The following is a 19,878-nucleotide window of genomic DNA, read 5'->3' as shown; positions in this document are numbered from 1 at the left end:
TGGGGACACAGGTGTATGGGGAGACTCTGATGGGGACACAGATGTATGGGGAGACTCTGATGGGGACACAGATGTATGGGGAGACTCTGTTGGCCACACAGATGTATAGGAAGACTCGGATGGGGACAAAGGTGTATGGGGAGACTCTGATGGCCACACAGATGTATGGTGAGATTCTGATGGGGACACAGGTGTATGGGGAGACTCTGATGGGGACACAAATGTATGGGGAGACTCTGATGGCCACACAGATGTATGCAGAAACTCTGATGGGGACACAAGTGTATGGGGAGACTCTGATGGGGACACAAATGTATGGGGAGACTATGATAGGGACACAGATGTATGGGGAGACTCTGATGGTCACACAGATGTATGGGGAGACTCTGATGGTCACACAGATGTATGGGGAGACTCTGATGGTCACACAGATGTATGGGGAGACTCTGTTGGCCACACAGATGTATAAGAAGACTCAGATGGGGACACAGGTGTATGGGGAGATGTCAGCCCTTGCCACCCCTCTGAAAAGCAATTTGCAGTGGACTGTGTTTCAAAAGGCAGTTGACAGGCATCTGGGGTGCGATATGTTACCTCTTCAATGTGTTTTAACCTTCAAAAAGCCAAACCACATCAGTGCACACAGTTGTAGGACAGTTGTACCATGGTCCCATTAACTTGAACAGGCTGTGTTTGATTGTAGTTCTGCCCACTGAGCGTGACAGAGGGTATAGTTTTGCCCAAACCAAGAACCAAAGCTTGACAGGCACGGCATATGTACAGCCCTGAGCAACTACATGTCATTGTATAGGTGGGTGTTTGAGGGCGTGGTAAAACTGAGGTTCAACTGCCTGCCTTTAGCAACCCCTGGGCGTCCATGTACTCAAGCCCTTACTATGTTAAGTGTCGATTTGCTATTCCGCAATCTCCTCTTTGTGCAAATATCAGTTTATACATACTGTATGTCCCAATATGAATAATGTAAAGCATTTAAAATGTATGTAAAGGCAATTTTGGGGAGTTTTGTATACAGCAGAAAGAGTAGGAAAGGATTGAAACCCGTTAAGTTTCCGTTTTTGTCTATGTTCCCACTGGGAAAAATAGACATGGTCGCCAAACCTAAAAGTAAGAAAAAATCTGAAATTTTTAGTTTTCACTGGGACAGGAATAGAGTGAAAATCTTGTAATGGGGACACCATTTCTAGTGACAACTGTCTAAAAAAGAATGTCCTCTCAGTTGTTAGAGATTTCCTCTGAATTACTGTTGCACCTCCGGGACAGTCAGTGTAGGGAATTCTCTCCGAATGAATGCACAGCAAACAGACAGGAATTTTGACCCTTCACTACTCTATGCTAAACCTAAGCTAGTCACAGATGGAGCCTTTTTTTTTTTTATCAGCCAGCTGACTGATCAAAATGAAAGTGAACAGATTCCCCCAGCCATGCATTTGAGGTGGTTGAAGGAATCCTTCCTTCTGCACTGTTGTATTCTGACAAGAAGGACTGCTCTGCTGTCAGAATGCACTGATCAGTGCTGCAGTCCATTGGCTGCAGTGCTGATCAAATTAAAAATTCACAACATTCCCATTCGAAAGAAGCCAATTGTTAAATTGACTTCTCTCCAGCGGGAACAGTCATAGATGGATCGAAATTCGGCCAGTTCAGCAGGGCCTTCTATGGCCAGTTTAGAGGTTTTGTTCCGGCTGTGCATACACATTAATTTTAATCTAGGCTGTTCCCTTGTATTATGGATTCTGCTGCTTTCCACAGATGCTGTAAGCAACACTCTCTCCACCATCTTGTTCTTGTGAGCACATGTTGATGAATTCTTTTTATCTGCAATCCCAATAGAAGACCAATAAATCAGATGTCGACTTGGACATCAGTAGGAAAGATAACAATTTCTTATATTTTCTTGGGATTGAAAGTCATGACCTATGGTTGCAATTTGCTCCTGCAATATTGTTCCTGCACACTTACTGCTGTACGGGATTTGTGGTGCCATCAAAGTATTCAGCAAACTAAATTATTATGAAAAAAAAGTGTTAAATTATGGTCTCAATAATGTTCATTGCTATATTGGTTCATTAGAGCAACCATAAACATTGCAAAGAAAAAAGGCAAAAGGAGACTCATAGAATTTTAAATTGGAAACCATTTTATACATCAAAGTAGGCATATTTATATATATTTTACATATGCGTGCTGTATGTAATTTAACCTGAGGATCCTTTTAGTGGTTACTCTGACAGTGTTGGGATATTTAATTGTCCATTGGAACTCCACTGTTAATGGGTAAAGCAAGTTTCTATTCTAGTATCCAATATCACATATCATGGTAATTGTATTGTACAGGTGTGGAATGATATGTTAGCATCAGTTGGTGGTAACTTGGATTTCCAATAGAGAGATACCAGCTTTGGCTTTTGAAAGTCCACTGGTAATTGTGATTTGTACTCCCGGCAAAGGTCTGTAGTTGGATTTTTGTTGTGAGTTTAGATTCTCACTAAGCAGCATAGGAATAATTATATCTATCTCTTTATCAAGTATATCTCATAAACGTGTCGAACAAAAAACGCATTATAGTCATTATCTTTAAGTAAACAGTCTTCCACTGGAGAGAAGGATGAAGCTGAATTTTAGAATAGGACACCTGTTGATGACTAGGCTTTCTAGAGAGGAAAGGATACTTCCTGTTGAACTGTACCATGATATTCTGTCACCTTTCTGACTGTAGTGGATCACTGTATAAAGATAAAAAGGGATTATTATGAGCTTTAGAGCAAACTGGAAATACTGTAAGTCCCTTAATTGTATTTTAGCCACGTATTTATCAGACCTGAGAGCTACCATCCCACCCAGGTCCCACCCAGCCCAGGGTGGGCTCCCACCAGGCAAACCTGACCTTAATCTATCAACTGCTATATGTGCTCCAATGTGGAGACTCTAAAAATGATAGAGTTAGGACAGCAGTATATAGAGGAGCCAAACTGTGGCTTACACATATATTTGCAAATGTATGCAAACAAAACCCTCTGTTTTTAAAGTGAATTGTTAGACGGAATCAATTTTTTTTGCAGGCTAGCTGGTAAGTGTGCTGGGAAAGTTCTGTTTGATTAAAATGTGTGTTGCCCTTTCATATGCAAAGAAAATAAAAAGTGCAGCACTTAAAAATTGAATAAATAATGTCCGTATAAATAAATGGAAATAATAATAATCATAAATTAATAGTCCATATGTGACAATCCGTGAACATATATTGTAAACTGTGACAATACTTCAGTGCTGGTGCTTTGAAACAGTGGGGTAAGAATACGCACTCACAGATGCGTAATGGAATTACGCATTAAATCAGTCAACAGAGGTCCCCTTTAAGGAAGTGGATTAAGCCAGGCCAAGGACTATCCTCCCTCTGGGTGGTGTGTGGTACGTCAGGTACTCCTGGCTGGGAAGGGATCCAATCAGCCAGAGATCCCATTTAAGGGATGGATGGGTGTTGCAGCCTGTGTGACAGGAACTCCTTCCTCTGGATACTGTAGTGGATCGGGTGGGCTCTATAAATCAATAGCTCCTTGCTGCAGTGCTGTTCCTGATCCCTTTCACATGTGTGTTTGTTTGTGCTCACCTATATTTTTTACACCCCTTTCATATGCACCTTGCTGCAAAGGCTAGTTATAGGTTGTAATGGTTTTCGCTTTTTTTGTGTAGTTAGTTGAATTGGATGTGGGGACACACGCCTTCAGCTGCCATTGTGCTTTTTCCAGGGGTCCTGTGCATCCCTAAGCCTTTAACAAGGAGTGGGCTCCCTCCAGGCAAACCTGCACTTAATCTATCTACTGCTATCGGTGCTCCAACTTGGAGCCTTTGAAAATTATAGCATTAGAACTGCAGTACATAGTGGAATCTTGATGTAGATACTGTGACTTATGTATATGTTTGCAAATGTGTGCAAACTAAGTCCTCTGTTTTTAACGTGAATTGTTAGACAGGTCAATTTGGGATTTTTTTTGTTTTTTGCAGGCTAGCTGGTAAGTGTGAAATAAAAATGTAGTATTGCGCTCACAACCTTCCAATCTATATAACTAAACAATAAAAAATGTGTATATGATATACATAGATGACTATTTGTGAATCTATTGAAATCCACTCTCATCAGCAAAATTCAAAAAACAGTGAAAAATAACTAAATAATCATAATATAATATAGTATAATAATAATGTCCCACAGAGAAATTAGTGACTTTGTGCTGAAAAATCTTCAATATCTTTAAATAGGTGACTGCTTGTGCCTCCTCCCTCAAGTGAAGATGTGCGCTCACCTCATAGATAGCCTGCAATTAGGCTATTAAAGCTTGCGGTTCACCTCCTTTGGAACCTACTTGTATAGGAACTCCTGTTTATAAGATAACCATGAAATGCGACATGTGCTGTGGAAAAATATCCTCTCACTGGGTGCCTCTCCAATGTCTTCTTTTATCCATGCGGTTCTCCATATATAAGAAAAATCCTGACATGGTGCTTTATCGTTTTAAAAGCTTTAATGAGTAGCTGACAGGTGGCAATCACATAAATCGTATAGTGGTAGTACAGCTGTCTCAGACCTCCGCTGACTGTCGGAGCTGTGCGCTCGTGGTCCGATGGCCGGACTGACTCCCTCCGAGTGACGTGAACAGTCCCACCCCTACGCGTTACGCCACTAATCACGTGGCTTCATCAGGGGGATTTGATTGGTCAATTGATGACCAATCAAATCCCCCTGATGAAGCCACGTGATTAGTGGCGTAACGCGTAGGGGTGGGACTGTTCACGTCACTCGGAGGGAGTCAGTCCGGCCATCGGACCACGAGCGCACAGCTCCGACAGTCAGCGGAGGTCTGAGACAGCTGTACTACCACTATACGATTTATGTGAGTGCCACCTGTCAGCTACTCATTAAAGCTTTTAAAACGATAAAGCACCATGTCAGGATTTTTCTTATATATGGAGAACCGCATGGATAAAAGAAGACATTGGAGAGGCACCCAGTGAGAGGATATTTTTCCACAGCACATGTCGCATTTCATGGTTATCTTATAAACAGGAGTTCCTATACAAGTAGGTTCCAAAGGAGGTGAACCGCAAGCTTTAATAGCCTAATTGCAGGCTATCTATGAGGTGAGCGCACATCTTCACCTGAGTGAGGAGGCACAAGCAGTCACCTATTTAAAGATATTGAAGATTTTTCAGCACAAAGTCACTAATTTCTCTGTGGGACATTATTATTATACTATATTATATTATGATTATTTAGTTATTTTTCACTGTTTTTTGAATTTTGCTGATGAGAGTGGATTTCAATAGATTCACAAATAGTCATCTATGTATATCATATACACATTTTTTATTGTTTAGTTATATAGATTGGAAGGTTGTGAGCGCAATACTACATTTTTATTTCACGCTTTGTCACATTGGTAGTTATGTGCTAGAAGTTTGCGATCCAACAATAGGAATTTTATTACTTGGCTCGCAAGATTTTTCAAATAGCTGGTAAGTGTGTTGGGAGATATTTGTTTGTTTGAGACACCCAGGTTAGCAACCTTTTTTCCAATGCAGTGAAGCAAGGCAGCTAGGTCTCCTTCCTCCTTACCTGCTCAGCCTGTGATTGGACAATGAAGGAGCAGCAGAAGACTGATGGGGTTATCTTTCTCCTCCCTCTGTCAGCACATTTATTTTTATGCTTGGATCAAAATACAGTGCAACCAGCCAGATTTCAACTTCAAAGGCAGGTCAGTGAAAGACGATGTCACCCTGGCTACTCTGGGCTACTGCCCTTTATACTTTTAAATGACGCTTCACTTCTGTGGTTCGGCGGAGTCTCTTACCATATAAGTGCTGAGAAATCTTTGAGAAGCTGGAATTACAAGATAGTAACAGTTCTGGTATCTTCCCTCCCTGTGGTCTGGAGCTTGATGTCATCAAGGACTGGAATTTTCATCCCAAAGGTTCAACATGCCTTTAATTACCACCCGAACAACACTCATTTGAGCCTTTGGTTTGTGGTCTGTAAGAAAATGATGAAATGTAAAAAAATGAAACAATCTATTGCTAGTTTTGTGTTTTCACTTGTTTACTGCGTTGTGTTAAATGGAAGAATGCTACTATTTGCATGTAAATAATGACAAAATACATTGTATGGGCAAAAATATGTGAACATCCTTCTAAATGATTGAGTTCAAGTGTTTCCAGTGAAGGGAACTGTTAATATCATATCATATGAAAGCATTTTAGACAATCGTGCATTTTCCAACATTGTGGTAGCATTTTGGGGAAGCCATTTTCTTTTTCAGCATCACTGTGCTCCTGTGCACAAAGTCAGCTCCATCAATACATGGTTTGATGAGTTTGGTGTGGAAGACCTTGAGTGACCTGCACAGAGCCTTGACCTCAACCCTACTGTAAGACTTTTCTTCCAACATAAGCACCTGACCTCACAAATCCTATGTTGGCTGAATGGACACATGCTTCCACAGATACCTAAAATCTTGAAAACTCTTTTCAAGAAAAGGTTGCAAATAGGAAGGGGGAACCTCCATATTAATGCCAATAGTTTTGGAATGGAATGAAAAACAATCTCGTAGAGGTGTAATGGTCCATAAACTTCCAGGCATTGTATAAACCCAATAGAACAAAAAAAAATCTACAAAATCTTTGAATAATTTGAAAAAGTATTGTCTAAGGGGGTCCCATGGCCAAACAATGACCTTTGCCTTAGGCACATACATACTAGCATTTTTTTTTTAACCTAGACACTATTATCAGCCTTTTTTTTTCTGCTCCTAGAAGCTAGTGTTCTCCTATGTGTCCATGCACACTACTTTAAGCTATTAGCAGTTTTTGAGCTTCAGCGTCTAGGAACAGAAAAAAATTGTTTCTGTAGAGTTGTTTGGAGCGTTTTTCCAGCAGAAAAAAAATGCTAAATACTCCTAAATGCTACTAAAAACACTCCTAACCAGTGATGGCTCGAACACCCCCCTGTTTGGTCCACGGTCGAATATTTGAACCTCATGAAAGTTCGACTATGAACTTTGAACAGGGACCATTCACTAGGTGGTATCTTACCTCATCTGAGTATGCGGTAAGATACCGCACAGCTACTAAAATATCATGAGTTAGATTGTTAAGTCATGAGGTATTTTAGTCGTGAAAACATTCTTTACTGTTTCAGCTGTCAGCGGGGTTCCCCTTGACAGCTAAATTTAAAAAGAATTGCCGGCATTGCCCAACAATTTACAAAAAATCCCTACCAAACCCTTATCCGAGCATGCAGCCTGGCAGGTCAGGAAAGGGGGGGTGCAAGTGAGCACCCCCCCTCCTGAGCCATACCAGACCACATTCCCTCAACATTCAACATGGGGGGGTGCTTTAGGGCAGTAGGGGCTCCCCCCCCCCAAATTACCTTGTCCCATGTTGATGGGGACAAGGGCCTCTTTCCCACAACTGTGGCTAGTGGTTGTGGGGGTCTGCGGGCAGGGGGTTTATCGGAATCTGGAAGACCCCTTTAACAAGGGGGCCCCCAGATCATGACTTTTACTATGTGAATGAGTATGGAGTACTTGGTACTGCTACTCATTCACAAAAAAAAGTATAGTGTAAAAAAAGACAGTTGACAGTCTTTGACAGGTCCTTTTTTTAAAAAAACAAAAATACAAAAAATGTCCCCGAAGTAGATTCAACATCAATCACAATGCCTGCAGCAACTACCAACCCAAAAAAAGAAAAAAAAACTGCTCCACTCTCAACACTGGCTCCTGTCGACTGACAACTGCACCGGCCTGACAGTTCTTAAATACTGTCATAATGTCAGTATAACATTTAAAGCCATTTATAACTCTGCCCCAAATTACATCAGCAATCTTGTCTCCAAATATCACCCAAACCGTACTCTCCACTCCTCACAAGACCTCCTGCTCTCTAGCTCCCTTGTCTCCTCCTCCCATGCTCGTCTCCAGGACTTCTCCAGAGCTTCCCCCATCCTATGGAACTCTCTACCCCAGTTTATCAGACTATCGCCTACTCTGCTCACTTTTAGGCAATCTCTGAAAACCTATCTCTTCAGGGAAGCCTATCCTGCCCTCAGCTAATAATGGAATCTTCTACTCTTCCTACCAGTCCATCCCCCACAGTTACTACCTTTTGTACCACTAGCCCCTCCCTCCTAGATTGTAAGCTCCAAGGAGCAGGGCCCTCCTATCCCTCTTGTATTGAACTGTATTGTTGCTGTATTGTCTCCCTTCATATTGTAAAGCACTGAGCAAACTGTTGGCGCTATATAAATCCTGTATAATAATAATAATGTCACAATGCATTGTGATTGACCAAAGCATTGCACATAATCTGTGGTCAGGTGCATTGCTTTGGCCAATCACAATGCACTTTCAGGCTGTAGTGCATTGTGCAGCGCAGCGGAATTTTTTACTGTGGGGTCGGTACTAACCTTCCTAGCAGACCTAAAGGGGTTTATTTACTAAAGCTGGAGAGTCCAAAATCAGACTCCCTTCTGCATAGAAACCAATCAGCTTCTAACCTCAGCTTGTTCAATGAAGCTTCGGCAATGAAACCTGGAAGCTGATTGGTTTCTATGTAGAAGGGAGTCTGATTTTGGACTCTCCAGCTTTAGTAAATAAACCCCAAAGGGTCTGGTAGGGATTAGGGGGGGGGGACTCCACACTAGTTTTTTTTTTGTTTTGTTCTTTTTTTTAATAAAAATGTCAGTCCTATTGCAGCAGGTTCCATACATTGTACAGATGTGCAACTTTGCAGGTAGTTTAATGGGACCCTCCAGACATGATATTTAAAGGAATTTTTTTTTCACTTTTAGCAATGAAAAATGACTGCCCCTTTAAAAACAGTACTTTTTTAAAAAAAACTTTTCACTGATTCATGTCCCTCAGGACAATACCCATACCCCTTTTATGGCCAATAACTTGCATATGAGCCTTCAAAATGGGCACTTTTGAATTTACAAGTTCAAATCCCATAGATTTGCATTGAGTTCAAAGTTTGCAGCCGAACTTTCGTTAGGTTTGAATGTTCGACTGTAAACCGAACAAAGGGGTGTTCGGCCCATCATTATTACCTACACAGAGTGCGTGAGCAGTCCTTGGGAGTCAAGGCAGCAGCAATGTTTTCCTGGTGAAGAAATGAATGCATGCATGTGGCACAGCACAGAAAAAGTGCAGGGATACATATTGGAGAACACAGACTTGGCTGACAATACTGCTTGGGATTTTAGTGCAGCAGAAGTACTGAGTACAACACACTGAGTAGAATACACTGCACTTCTGGCAAATCACAAGGTATTTTCTGTACTTTTTTCTGTTTCAGCATTTTTAAAGTGATAAAACATGGGGGATGTATATACAATATATTGTAGAGATGTACAGTTTAAGTGTGTGTGTGGTTTTTTTTTTATTTGCCCAGACATATCTTTAATATGTCTCTAAATTCATATCAGAATGCAAAAGTGAGAATCTCATAGGTGTGGGGAATATAGGTATTTTAATAGACACTTTTGACACTTTTATAGATAAAGATGAGCAACAATATTTATTTGAAAGACAAACACACCAGTCTTACTGGAACCATAGTCCAGGTTGGTTAGCAGCTGTATCCAGATGTCTGAAGACAAACCTAGAATTATCTATTGTGTACACTTGCAATTGGGCAAATATTGTTAAGCCCATTCTTTAAAGTACATAAAGATAGGAGAGCAATTACTTTTTTTACAAGATCTCATATACCTGACTTGGAACTCTGTGATGCGTCCTGTGTGATGCAGTCAGGATCAGAGGAGCAGGTACGGCACTGTAGAATGATGTTCTGACATTTACAAAGCCCCTGGACCTCACCCTGTTCTGAATAAATCTGAAAAAAAAACCATTAGGTATTTTTCATTATTTCAAATCAGACACATCAAATGAACATAACATTTGGATATGTTTTCAGTACTATTGGTATTGGCAATAGGATAAACTTCCTTCATACAAACCAATGCATACCTTCTGCTGTTGCTTAGTGAAAATTTTTTTGGAACCACAAAAGGTTGAAACATTTTTTCCATCAAAATGTTTTATTACTTGGAAATGTAACCACTTGTTGGCCATCATCTTATTTGCAGCACAAGTCCCAGGTCACACCAGAGCGACTTGTCATGCGATTTGATAGTTTCAAGTTGCATGACAAGTTGCACCCTATTGCCCACAATGGAATCGGTCATATCAACTATTCATGCTGCTTATTTATCTAGTGGTGTAAATTTAATCTCTTAACTGGTTTTTAGGGTATTTTCCCTTTGTTTTTCAGATATTTTGCTAGTTTTCATTATATGCAGATTAAGTTTATAGTTTCTTTATTTCACTGCCCAATCCAGCTTGTGTGTCCCTCCAGCAGTTTATGAGAAGCGTCATTTTGTCTAGGCTATACAGATAAAACAATACCACACTTTAGCCATTATTAATTTCGTATATCGTTCCCAATCCATGGGATATGTATGAATTGTTTGGTAAGTGGCCCTCCATCAACTTTTGAAAGTGTTATATATATATATATATATATATATATATATATATATATATATACATATACAGTATCTCACAGACGTGAGTACACCCCTCACATTTTTGTAAATATTTTATTGTCTTTTCATGTGACAACACTGAAGAAATGACAGTTTGCTACAGTGTAAAGTCGTGGGTCCCTCAATGAACTGTAGATTCCCAGTGCCAGCAGCACTGGAGAGCTATAGTTCATTGAGGGAACCATGAATGCCAACATGTACTGTGACGAACTGAAGCAGAGCATGATCCCCTCCTTTCGGAAACTGGGCCGCAGGGCAGTATTCCAACATAACGACCCCAAAGATACCTCCAAGATGACCACTGCCTTGCTAAAGAAGCTGAGGGTAAAGGTGATGGACTGGCTAAGCATGTCTCCAGACCTAAACCTTAGTGAGCATCTGTGGGGCATCCTCAATCGGAAGGTGGAGGAGCATAAGATCTCTAACCACCAGCTCCATGATGTCATAATGGAGGAGTGGGAAAGGACCCCAGTGGCAACTTGTGAAGCTCTGGTGAACTCCATGCCCAAGAGGGTTAAAGCAGTGCTGGAAAATAATGGTGGCCACACAAAATATTGACACTTTGGGCCCAATTTGGACATTTTCACTTAGGGGTGTACTCACTTTTGTTGCCAGCGGTTTAGACATTAATGGCTGTGTTGAGTTATTTTGAGGGGATAGCACACACTGTTATACAAGCTGTACACTCACTACTTTACATTGTAGCAAAGTGTAATTTCTTCAGTGTTGTCACATGAAAAGATAGAATAATATATTTACAGAAATGTTAGGGGTGTACTCACTTCTGGGAGATACTGTGCATGATGCACATCACGCATTGTCTGTAAAGATCTGAACTTGTTTTGATGTTCCACATATGAACACAGTATATGTAACTTGTTGGCACATTTTTTAATGAATATGAATCTGTTTGTTGGAGGTGTTTTATAAATACTCCTGAAGAAGCCTGAAATAGGCGAAACATGTTGAGAAATACTACTTCGGAAACACTCTTTTGAACAAGTACAACCATTAATGTTTGGATACCGAAGTGTATGTCATTTATTCAATACTTTAAATTGATTAATAAATATTGTAAATTTTAGCTTTTGTCGTTGCTCTATTATTGTATGGCACCCTAAAAATCCCGTTATCTCCCCTTAATGTGGGGAGGTTTCCCCCTTTCCCCTTCTTTCTTTTCTTGTTAATCTGTGCATGAAGTTGCACACATGTCTTGCAAGTCGCACGTTTTCAAAGTCGGGTTCGGTCTGACCGAAGACTTGAGGTAATTTGTTAAAAAGGGGATTACTTTCAGCAAGCAGTTACATCTCTCATTAAAAAAATAGTAATTTCTGGTGCAGTCCAATCCTTTATTAGTTATTGAGTAATACAATAGTTAGAAATAAGATTTAGGCTGGAAACACGCCTTTTGCCTTTTTGGCCTAATGCATTGTGTAATAAAGGTGAATCTAGCCAGATATAAAAGTCGCAAATGAACACAATCCTGACTCATTATTATATTGTAAAATGTAATCTATATATTAATGTGGGCTTAAATATTCCTTACCACATCCACTTTTAGTTACTGGTATAGACACAAACAGTACAAACATAGTAATGTTTGGACTTTTAGGCTACCCAGAGATTACAACTACAAATGTATATAAAAATATATAGAATTGTAGTAATAACATGTTAAAAGACACATAGTTAAAATATTATATATAAAATGACTCCCTCCCAGAGGTATCCCTGTACCATGTAGATAGTACTTTGAATAATAAATATGAAAATGCAGTTATGAATGCAATACTCACCTCCTTTATAGCACTGTCCCCTGTAGACTCACCACTCTGAGGTCCAGTGCCAGTCCTCAGAGTCATTCAACACACTTGCTGTAAGCCAAGGGCATAAAGGACTCACTTCTTAGGTGAGCATCCTTATGCTGCCCTGGGCTTACAGGAGAATTCTGCATGGAACAGCAGAATGGACATTGTTCTCTGCAGCATTCAGCATACAACCATCTTTGCAAGAAGAAGACCCAGACGTCATGTAATCAAAAGACCACTGAGAAACAAGAGGCATGGGGGATACTTTAGCTTCAAGGAAGTGGGTGGTGAAGGGGGTTAGGAGCAGGAAATGTGGAACTGACTTTCTGCAGGTTGTTGCCAATAACTACTGTCAATAGTTTTGGACAATTCAGTTTCCCAAATGTATGCTATGGCATATCACATATACCGGAAGAAGGAGAAAATTGTATTCCATAAAACAGAACTAAACAAATCAATTTAACTGTTTCCCAAAAAAAAAAAAAATTTTCAGGGCAAGCTATGAATAATAACTGTCACATTTGCTTGTGCTCTCAGCCGAGCTGTCAAGCCATCAAATGGCTTGTGTCATAACTTATCAGCAGTTGCTATGGTGCTGCACATTTAATCAAACAGCAGCTAAGGTGGCAGCTTCATTAGCCCGATTCTCCTCTTCTCGGGTCCCATGCCGGTGCTCCCAAGCCCTTTCTCCTGCCGAGTGCCCCCATAGCAAGCTGCTTGCTATGGTGGCATTCGAGCAGGCTCGCTCTCAAGTCACTGTTGCTCTGTGCAGGGGTGGACTGACAACTCATGGGGCCCCTGGGCAATAGGGGATCATCGGGCCCCTGTGTCCTTGCCCAAACTCAAAAAAGCCTATGAAAAAGGTACCAGGGACATCTCATGGGGCCCCCTACTGACCCCGGGCCCTCGGGCAGTGCCCGAGTTTCCAAATGGTCAGTCCGCCCCTGACTCTGTGTGTCCATTCAAACACAGAGCATACCTCTGCCCCACCTCCCACTCTCTCCTCAGTGGCTCACTGGCTGAGATTGACAGTACTGGGAGCCGCTGGCTCCTACAACTGTGTCAATGAGGAGGAAAAGTCCCCGGACAGCACATCGCTGTGCTCTTGTGCACATCACTGGATTGAGATGGGGCCCAGGTAAGTATTAGGGGCAGCTGGGGGGCTGCTGCACACTAAAGATTTTTTACCTTCATGCACAGAATGCATGAAGGTAAAAAACCTTGAGCCTTTACAACCACTTTAAGAACACTCTGCATAACCGAAACTCTGCTCAGGCTGTAATTTCATGTTTTTTTTCTTTACTTTATCTATTTCACATAATGCAACTATTTTATTTAATAATGTTAAACAGATCCCTAGAACAGGGTAATTACCTGATTGGTTTCCTTAGAACATGGGTCTCTATAGAGGTGGTAACAGCCCTCACAGCATAGTCCTTGGAAGAAATGTGTTTCTGCTCTACAGTAGATCTCTGATCTCTGCAAACAAACATGAATATCAGTAGACATCTTGCTTTTTTCCTGCTCTATATTTCATTTTTTAAATTTAAAAAATGATGTAGTCTATCACTGGTATTATTGCAGAAGTAAAGGGAAGTCTGCCCTGCAGGAGTCAGGATGCTGACCAAACAAGCAGAGGAAAGTTGGCACTCCGGTGTATATACCAAGGTGCTGGCTTTTCTTTGCTTATACAGAGTGGGTGGATGAGGAGTCAGCTGCCTCTGGCAGAGAACAGGCGATAGAGCTGCATAATAACACTGGGAGGTAGCTGCACCTACTTTCATGTATTCGGACAGACAAAAAAAGTCTTAACGCTTTCCTACTCTATCCAAAACTGGTGGTGGTAAATGGGAAGAATGCCCCCTTAGGTTGTCCAGAATTATACCATTGCAGTCATGCTGTTGTCCCTTCCAAACGGTGTTGGACCTGGAACTATGCAGGCAGCATCAGATGGGAAACCATTTAGCAAGAACTCAAGGGACCCCTAATCACCACTAGAGGAACCCTGGTTATAAATTGCTGCTCTAGAGCAACCTTTCTCAACCAGGATTCCTCCAGAGGTTGCTGGGGGGTTCCATGAACAGAAGTAGATTGATAACCCACCTGACTGTGCCTGAATTGTGCCAGCCCCAACAGTACTCAAAAGACTCAACTTGTGACAAGTACAGCCTGTCCCTCTAATTTTTCAACTAAGTAACCAAATACCTTTTTAGTGCTTTGTAGGGGAAGCATTGTTCCTCTGACCCCAAGTATAAATTGGGTTCTTCTATCAGTGATCACCCTCTCCACTGGCCAGCAAGTGAACCCTGTACTGACCGTAGATAAAAGGGGCACAATTCCAATTACCACACCACATTCTTGTTTTCTTTCATTAAAAAAAAATGTATTTATATATATAGAGAGAGAGCCATGGCCAAAGATATTGGCACCCCTGCATTTCTGTCAGATAATGTACCACTTCACGCAGAAAATTATTGCAATTACAAATGTTTAGACATCCTCATTTCTTTTGTTGGTAATGGTATGACACAAAAAAGTGGAAAAGCAAAAATCTAAATCTGACACATTCTACGCAAAACCCAAAAAATGGACTGGACAAAATACTGGCACCCTCAATTTAATATTTGTTAGCACACCCCTTGGAAAAAAATAACTGAAACCAATCGCTTCCTGTAACCTTCAATGAGTTTCTGACACCTCTCTACTGGAATTTTGGACCACTCCTCTTTCGCCAACTGCTCCAGATCTCTGAGATTGGAAGGGTTCCTTTTCCTAACTGCTGTTTTGAGATTTCTTCACAGGTGCTGTATGGGACTGAGATCTGGACTCATTGCTGGCCAGTTCAGTACTCTCCAGTGCTTTGCCTGAGACCATTTCTGGGGGCTTTTTTACGTGTGCTTTGGGTCATTGTTCTGCTGTAAGACACATGACCTCTGACAGAGACTCAACTTTCTGACACTGGGCCCGTACATTGCACCCCAGAATTCTTTCAGGTTTCATAACGCTATGCACATGAAGAAGACATCCAGTTCCTGAAGCAGCAAAGCAACCCCAAAACATTAGTGAACCTCCTCCATGTTTGACTGTAGGGACTGTATTCTTTTCTATAAAAGCCTCATTTCTTTTTCTGAAAACAGTAGAATGATGGGCTTTGCCAAAAAGCTATAATTTGGTTTCATCTGTCCACAGCATATTCTCCTAAATGGATTTTGGCTTCCTCAGGTAAGTTTTGGCAAACTCCAATCTGGATTTTTTATTTTTCTGTGTCAGCAGTGGGGTCCTCTTGGGTCTCCTACCATAGCGTCCTTTTTCATTCAGATGGTGACATATAGTGTGAGCTGACACAGTTGTAACCCTGTGCCTGAAGGTCAGCTTAAATTTGTCTGGAAGTTGACCAAGGTTCTTTACTCACCATTTGAACAATCCATTATTGCAATCTTTGATCCAGTTTCTCTTTCATCTATTTCCAGGGAGATTAGTTACAGTGCCATGGGCTGTAAACATCTTGACAATGTTGCGCACAGTGGACACAGGAACATTAAGATATCTTAATTGATACAGGTGAATTTAATTACAAATTACAGGAGCATCACAAACTTGGAATGCAATTATTTCTTACAATTTTGAGAAGGTGCCAATAATTTTGTCCAGTCCATTTTTGGAATTTTTTGTGAAATGTGTCAGACGTGGGTTTTTGTTAGTCCACTTTTTTGTGTCATACCAATACAAACAAAAGAAATAAACATGAGAATGCCTAAACATTTGTAATTGCAACAATTTTCTGGGAGAAGTGGTGCATTATCTGACATAAATGCAGGGGTGCCAATATTTTTGGTCATGACTGTATATATATCAATCAGCCATAACATTATGCACAGACAGATAACATGAATAACATTGATAATCTCATTACAATGGTCCCTGAAAGTGGGTGGGATATATTAGGCAGCAGGTGAGCATGTCCCTAAAGTTAATCTGTTGAAAACGGAAACAATGGGCAAGCATAAGGGTTAGAGCAACTTTTACAAGCACCAGATTGTAATGTCTAGACAAAAGAGTGAGAGCAACTCCAAAATTGCAGCTCTTGTGGGATGTTCCTAGTTTTTGGTGGTCAGGACCTACCAAAAGTGGTCCAAGGAAAGGACAACAGTGAAAGGTCATGAGTGGCCAAGGCTCACTGGTGCACTTGGGGAGCGAAGGCTGGCCCATGTAGTCTGATCCAATAGGAAAGCTACTTAACATAGTTCTTGTGGCGCAGGTTGTTTTTGTTTTAGGAAAGCTATTGTATCTCAAATTACTGAAAAAGTTACTGCAGGTTCCAATAGAAAGGTGTCAAAACACACAGTGCATCACAGTTTTTTGCATATGGGACTGCGTAGGCGCACACAGATCAGGGTACTCATGCTGACCCGTGATCACAGCCAAGAGCACCTACAATGGGAATGTCAACATCAGAACTGGACAACATAGCAATGGAAGAAGGTGTCTTCAAAGTGTTGACTTGGCCTCCAAATTCTCCAGATCTCAATTCAATTTGGCATCTGTGGGAAGTGCTGGAAAAACAATCCGTGGAGGCCCCACCTCGAAACTTACAGGACTTAAAGGATCTGATGCTGATGACTTGGTGCCAGATACCACAACATATCTTTAGAGGTCTAATGGAATCCATGCCTTGATGGATCAGGGCTGTTTTGGCAGCAAAAGGGGGACCTACTCAATGTTAGGTTGGTGGTCATAAAGTTATGGCTGATTAGTGTGTGCGTATATAATAATAATAATAGAGATGAATGCTGCTCATATATGCTTATGCTAGCTTGGTGGAATCTGAACCACTTTGCTGAGTAAGTTTTACCAAACATTCACACTGCAGGCAGTTGTCCACATCAGCGACATAAATGGAGCCATTGGTATAGTTGAGACCATTGATAGAGCATTCTGAGGGAAGAAAGGAGAAAAAAGATTTTTACTCAAGATCTGTCCATAAAATGATCCTGTGATATGCTATATACAGGTATGTAATGCATTATAGCTCCCTTGTCTTCTCCTCCCATGCTCATCTCCAGGACTTCTCCAGAGCCTCCCCCATCCTCTGGAACTCTGTACCCCAATTTATCAGACTATTGCCTACTGTGCCCACTTTTCGGTGATCTCTGAAAACCTATCTCTTCAGGGAAGCCTATCCTGCCTTCAGCTAATAATAGAATCTTCTATTCCTCCTATCAGTTCATCCCCCACAGTTATTACCTTTTGTACCACCAGCCCCTCCCTCTTAGATTGTAAGCTCCAAGGAGCATTATTGTAAAGCGCTGAGCAAACTGTTGGCGCTATATAATTCCTGTATTATAATAATAATAATACTAATCATCATCACTACAATTGTTAGCATTAATTGTTTTTGTTTAGAAGCTGAATGTGCTATATTGTACGAAGGCCTACCATAACTGAAATGGTTTCCTGTGCCACCAAGCAGACTTTTGCTGGGAGGGACTGAGTATTAAAATCCAATATGAAACACATTGGCCTATCTACTATATACTTTTAGTGCCATTTCCACCAGCAGTTGGGACTCTGCTTGCCTCCCATCTCTGCCAGCCATCTGTCGTAAAGTGTCTGGAAAGGCAAAAGAAATATACGGTAAGCCCAATAATCCAATGTTTTATCACCGAAGTGCTCACCTACCTTTAACACTGATTATTGGGTCACTGCTGTACTTGTTAGCTAAATCAAGCATCTTATAGCATCTTATAGCTCGATGTGTAGAGTATATAGCCCTGATGGAGGATATGGTGTCACCCCAGTTTTCCCATTTCTGTGCTGTATGTTGACACTGAAACACGCAGATGTTTTCTGCTTAGTATGCCTGTTGGCAGGTGTAGTGCCCTTTATCTGTTACCCCTTCTCTGGTGATGTAGTAGGTGGAGCTATGCCCTTTTTTTTATGCCATCAGTACGTGGGGCCTGGCTGAGTTTGGTATGGGAATAGGCAGGGCCGTGGATAAGGGGGTACCACCATTCCTCCTGTACGGGGCCCATTCCAGCAGGGGGGGCCCAGGCAGCTGGGTAACTTGAATGTGGGCAGGGAGGGCGATTGACACAGTGTGGACGGGGGAGGGGGAGCAGTTACTGGAACCGTTCCCCTGTATGGCTCTCTGCAGCAGCTGAAAGCTGGCTTCTTCTCCACTCGCTCCAGCTGGCTTTCAGCTGTTGCAGACAGAGCCATACAGGGAATCAGTTCCAGTAATTGCCCCCCCCCCCCCCCATGCTGCACCCATAACCCTCCCTGTGCACCATGCGTTTACCCCTGTTGCCAAGGCCCCACTTTGTGCCCTCATCTCTACTGTGTTGCTGGCTTCTCTCCCCTCTTTCCCATCGGCAGCTGCCAGCATACACTAGGATCCTTTAGGATGGAGAGTGGGGGAAGAGTCCAGTAAATATGTCACATTTACCAGCCCCTTCCTTTTCTGAATGAACACAATGAGTGATCGGTACTGATCGCTCGCTGTGTTCATTCATAACTGAAGCTGAGTAAACTGTTTTTTTTTTGGGGGGGGGGGCTTGTCAGGTTGGCTGTATGGGGCCCCGTGGTTTCTGACAGCAGCCCTGGAAATAGGACACCAAGACTGAAAGAGCCTTTTGCAGTGCTGAGCTGCCTGGAAGACTAGAAATGGACACATTGAGAGAAGCTGGAGGAACCTTGCCACCCCAGGCCTTCACTTAGTACAGTGGTTCTCAACCTGTGGGTCGCGACCCCTTTGGGGGTCGAACGACCCTTTCACAGGGGTCACCTAAGGCCATCGAACAACACATTTCCAATGTGTAAAGAGTAAATAATTTTATGGTTGGGGGTCACCACAACATGAGGAACTGTATTAAGGGGTCGCGGCATTAGGAAGGTTGAGAACCACTGACTTAGTAGGTCTGTGGCTAAGTTTGAGGAACACTGGAAAAATGGCTGGTTGCAATGGTACTGTGTACTTTATCGAGTGTTCTCCACTCTGACTATGTACCACCAAGGCTTTTTTTTTTCCCGAGACTAGGTGCTGGAACTCGCCTTTACTGAGTCATCCCTTATCTGTGCCTTGTACCCACCTCCGAGCACCATTCATTCATCCCACCTTCTACCCACCTACCAGGACCACCCTTTTAGGTCTCATGCACACAGGGCATTTCTGCAGCCACTTTTAGGGGCGTCAGGCATTTTTGTATACAGCTTACAAAAGCCCCTCCATGTTATCCTATGTGCCCATGCACCCGTAGATGTTTAGCAGTTTTTAGTGGGAAGAGCTTTTAGGAGCTTTAAAAAAACCCACTGCCAGTGCGTCCAGGAGCAGTATTTTGGCAGAACAAAACACTTGGTGCGTATAAAAGCAACTAAATGCGCCTAAATGTATGTTAACTCTAGGCACCTTTAGCGCTTGAGCATTCATTTCAATGATGAGAATAAATTAGTGTT

At 41.8% G+C, this 19,878-nt stretch overlaps 1 protein-coding gene across 1 annotated transcript in view; it reads right to left on the bottom strand.

Annotated features, from left to right (window-relative positions):
• Positions 1-2,137: 2,137 nt before the first annotated feature.
• The window catches only part of VWCE (von Willebrand factor C and EGF domains), a 132,039-nt gene continuing 114,298 nt past the window's right edge, over positions 2,138-19,878 (bottom strand). The window contains exons 27-31 of the mRNA XM_089654996.1: positions 17,279-17,361; positions 13,801-13,905; positions 9,783-9,906; positions 5,865-6,043; positions 2,138-2,744 (exon numbers count right to left, since the gene is read on the bottom strand). Coding sequence (XP_089511122.1) covers positions 5,958-6,043; positions 9,783-9,906; positions 13,801-13,905; positions 17,279-17,361 — 398 coding nt within the window. The 3' untranslated portion in view covers positions 2,138-2,744; positions 5,865-5,957. The remainder of the gene's footprint in view (positions 2,745-5,864; positions 6,044-9,782; positions 9,907-13,800; positions 13,906-17,278; positions 17,362-19,878) is intronic.

The sequence above is a fragment of the Staurois parvus genome, unplaced genomic scaffold (assembly GCF_062004578.1).
Source record: "Staurois parvus isolate SC_StPar_1 unplaced genomic scaffold, SC_StPar_1.0 ptg000818l, whole genome shotgun sequence".
Classification (NCBI taxonomy): domain Eukaryota; kingdom Metazoa; phylum Chordata; class Amphibia; order Anura; family Ranidae; genus Staurois; species Staurois parvus.
Note: the sequence above shows the minus strand (reverse complement) of the source record. Positions and strands in the feature narration are given on the sequence as shown.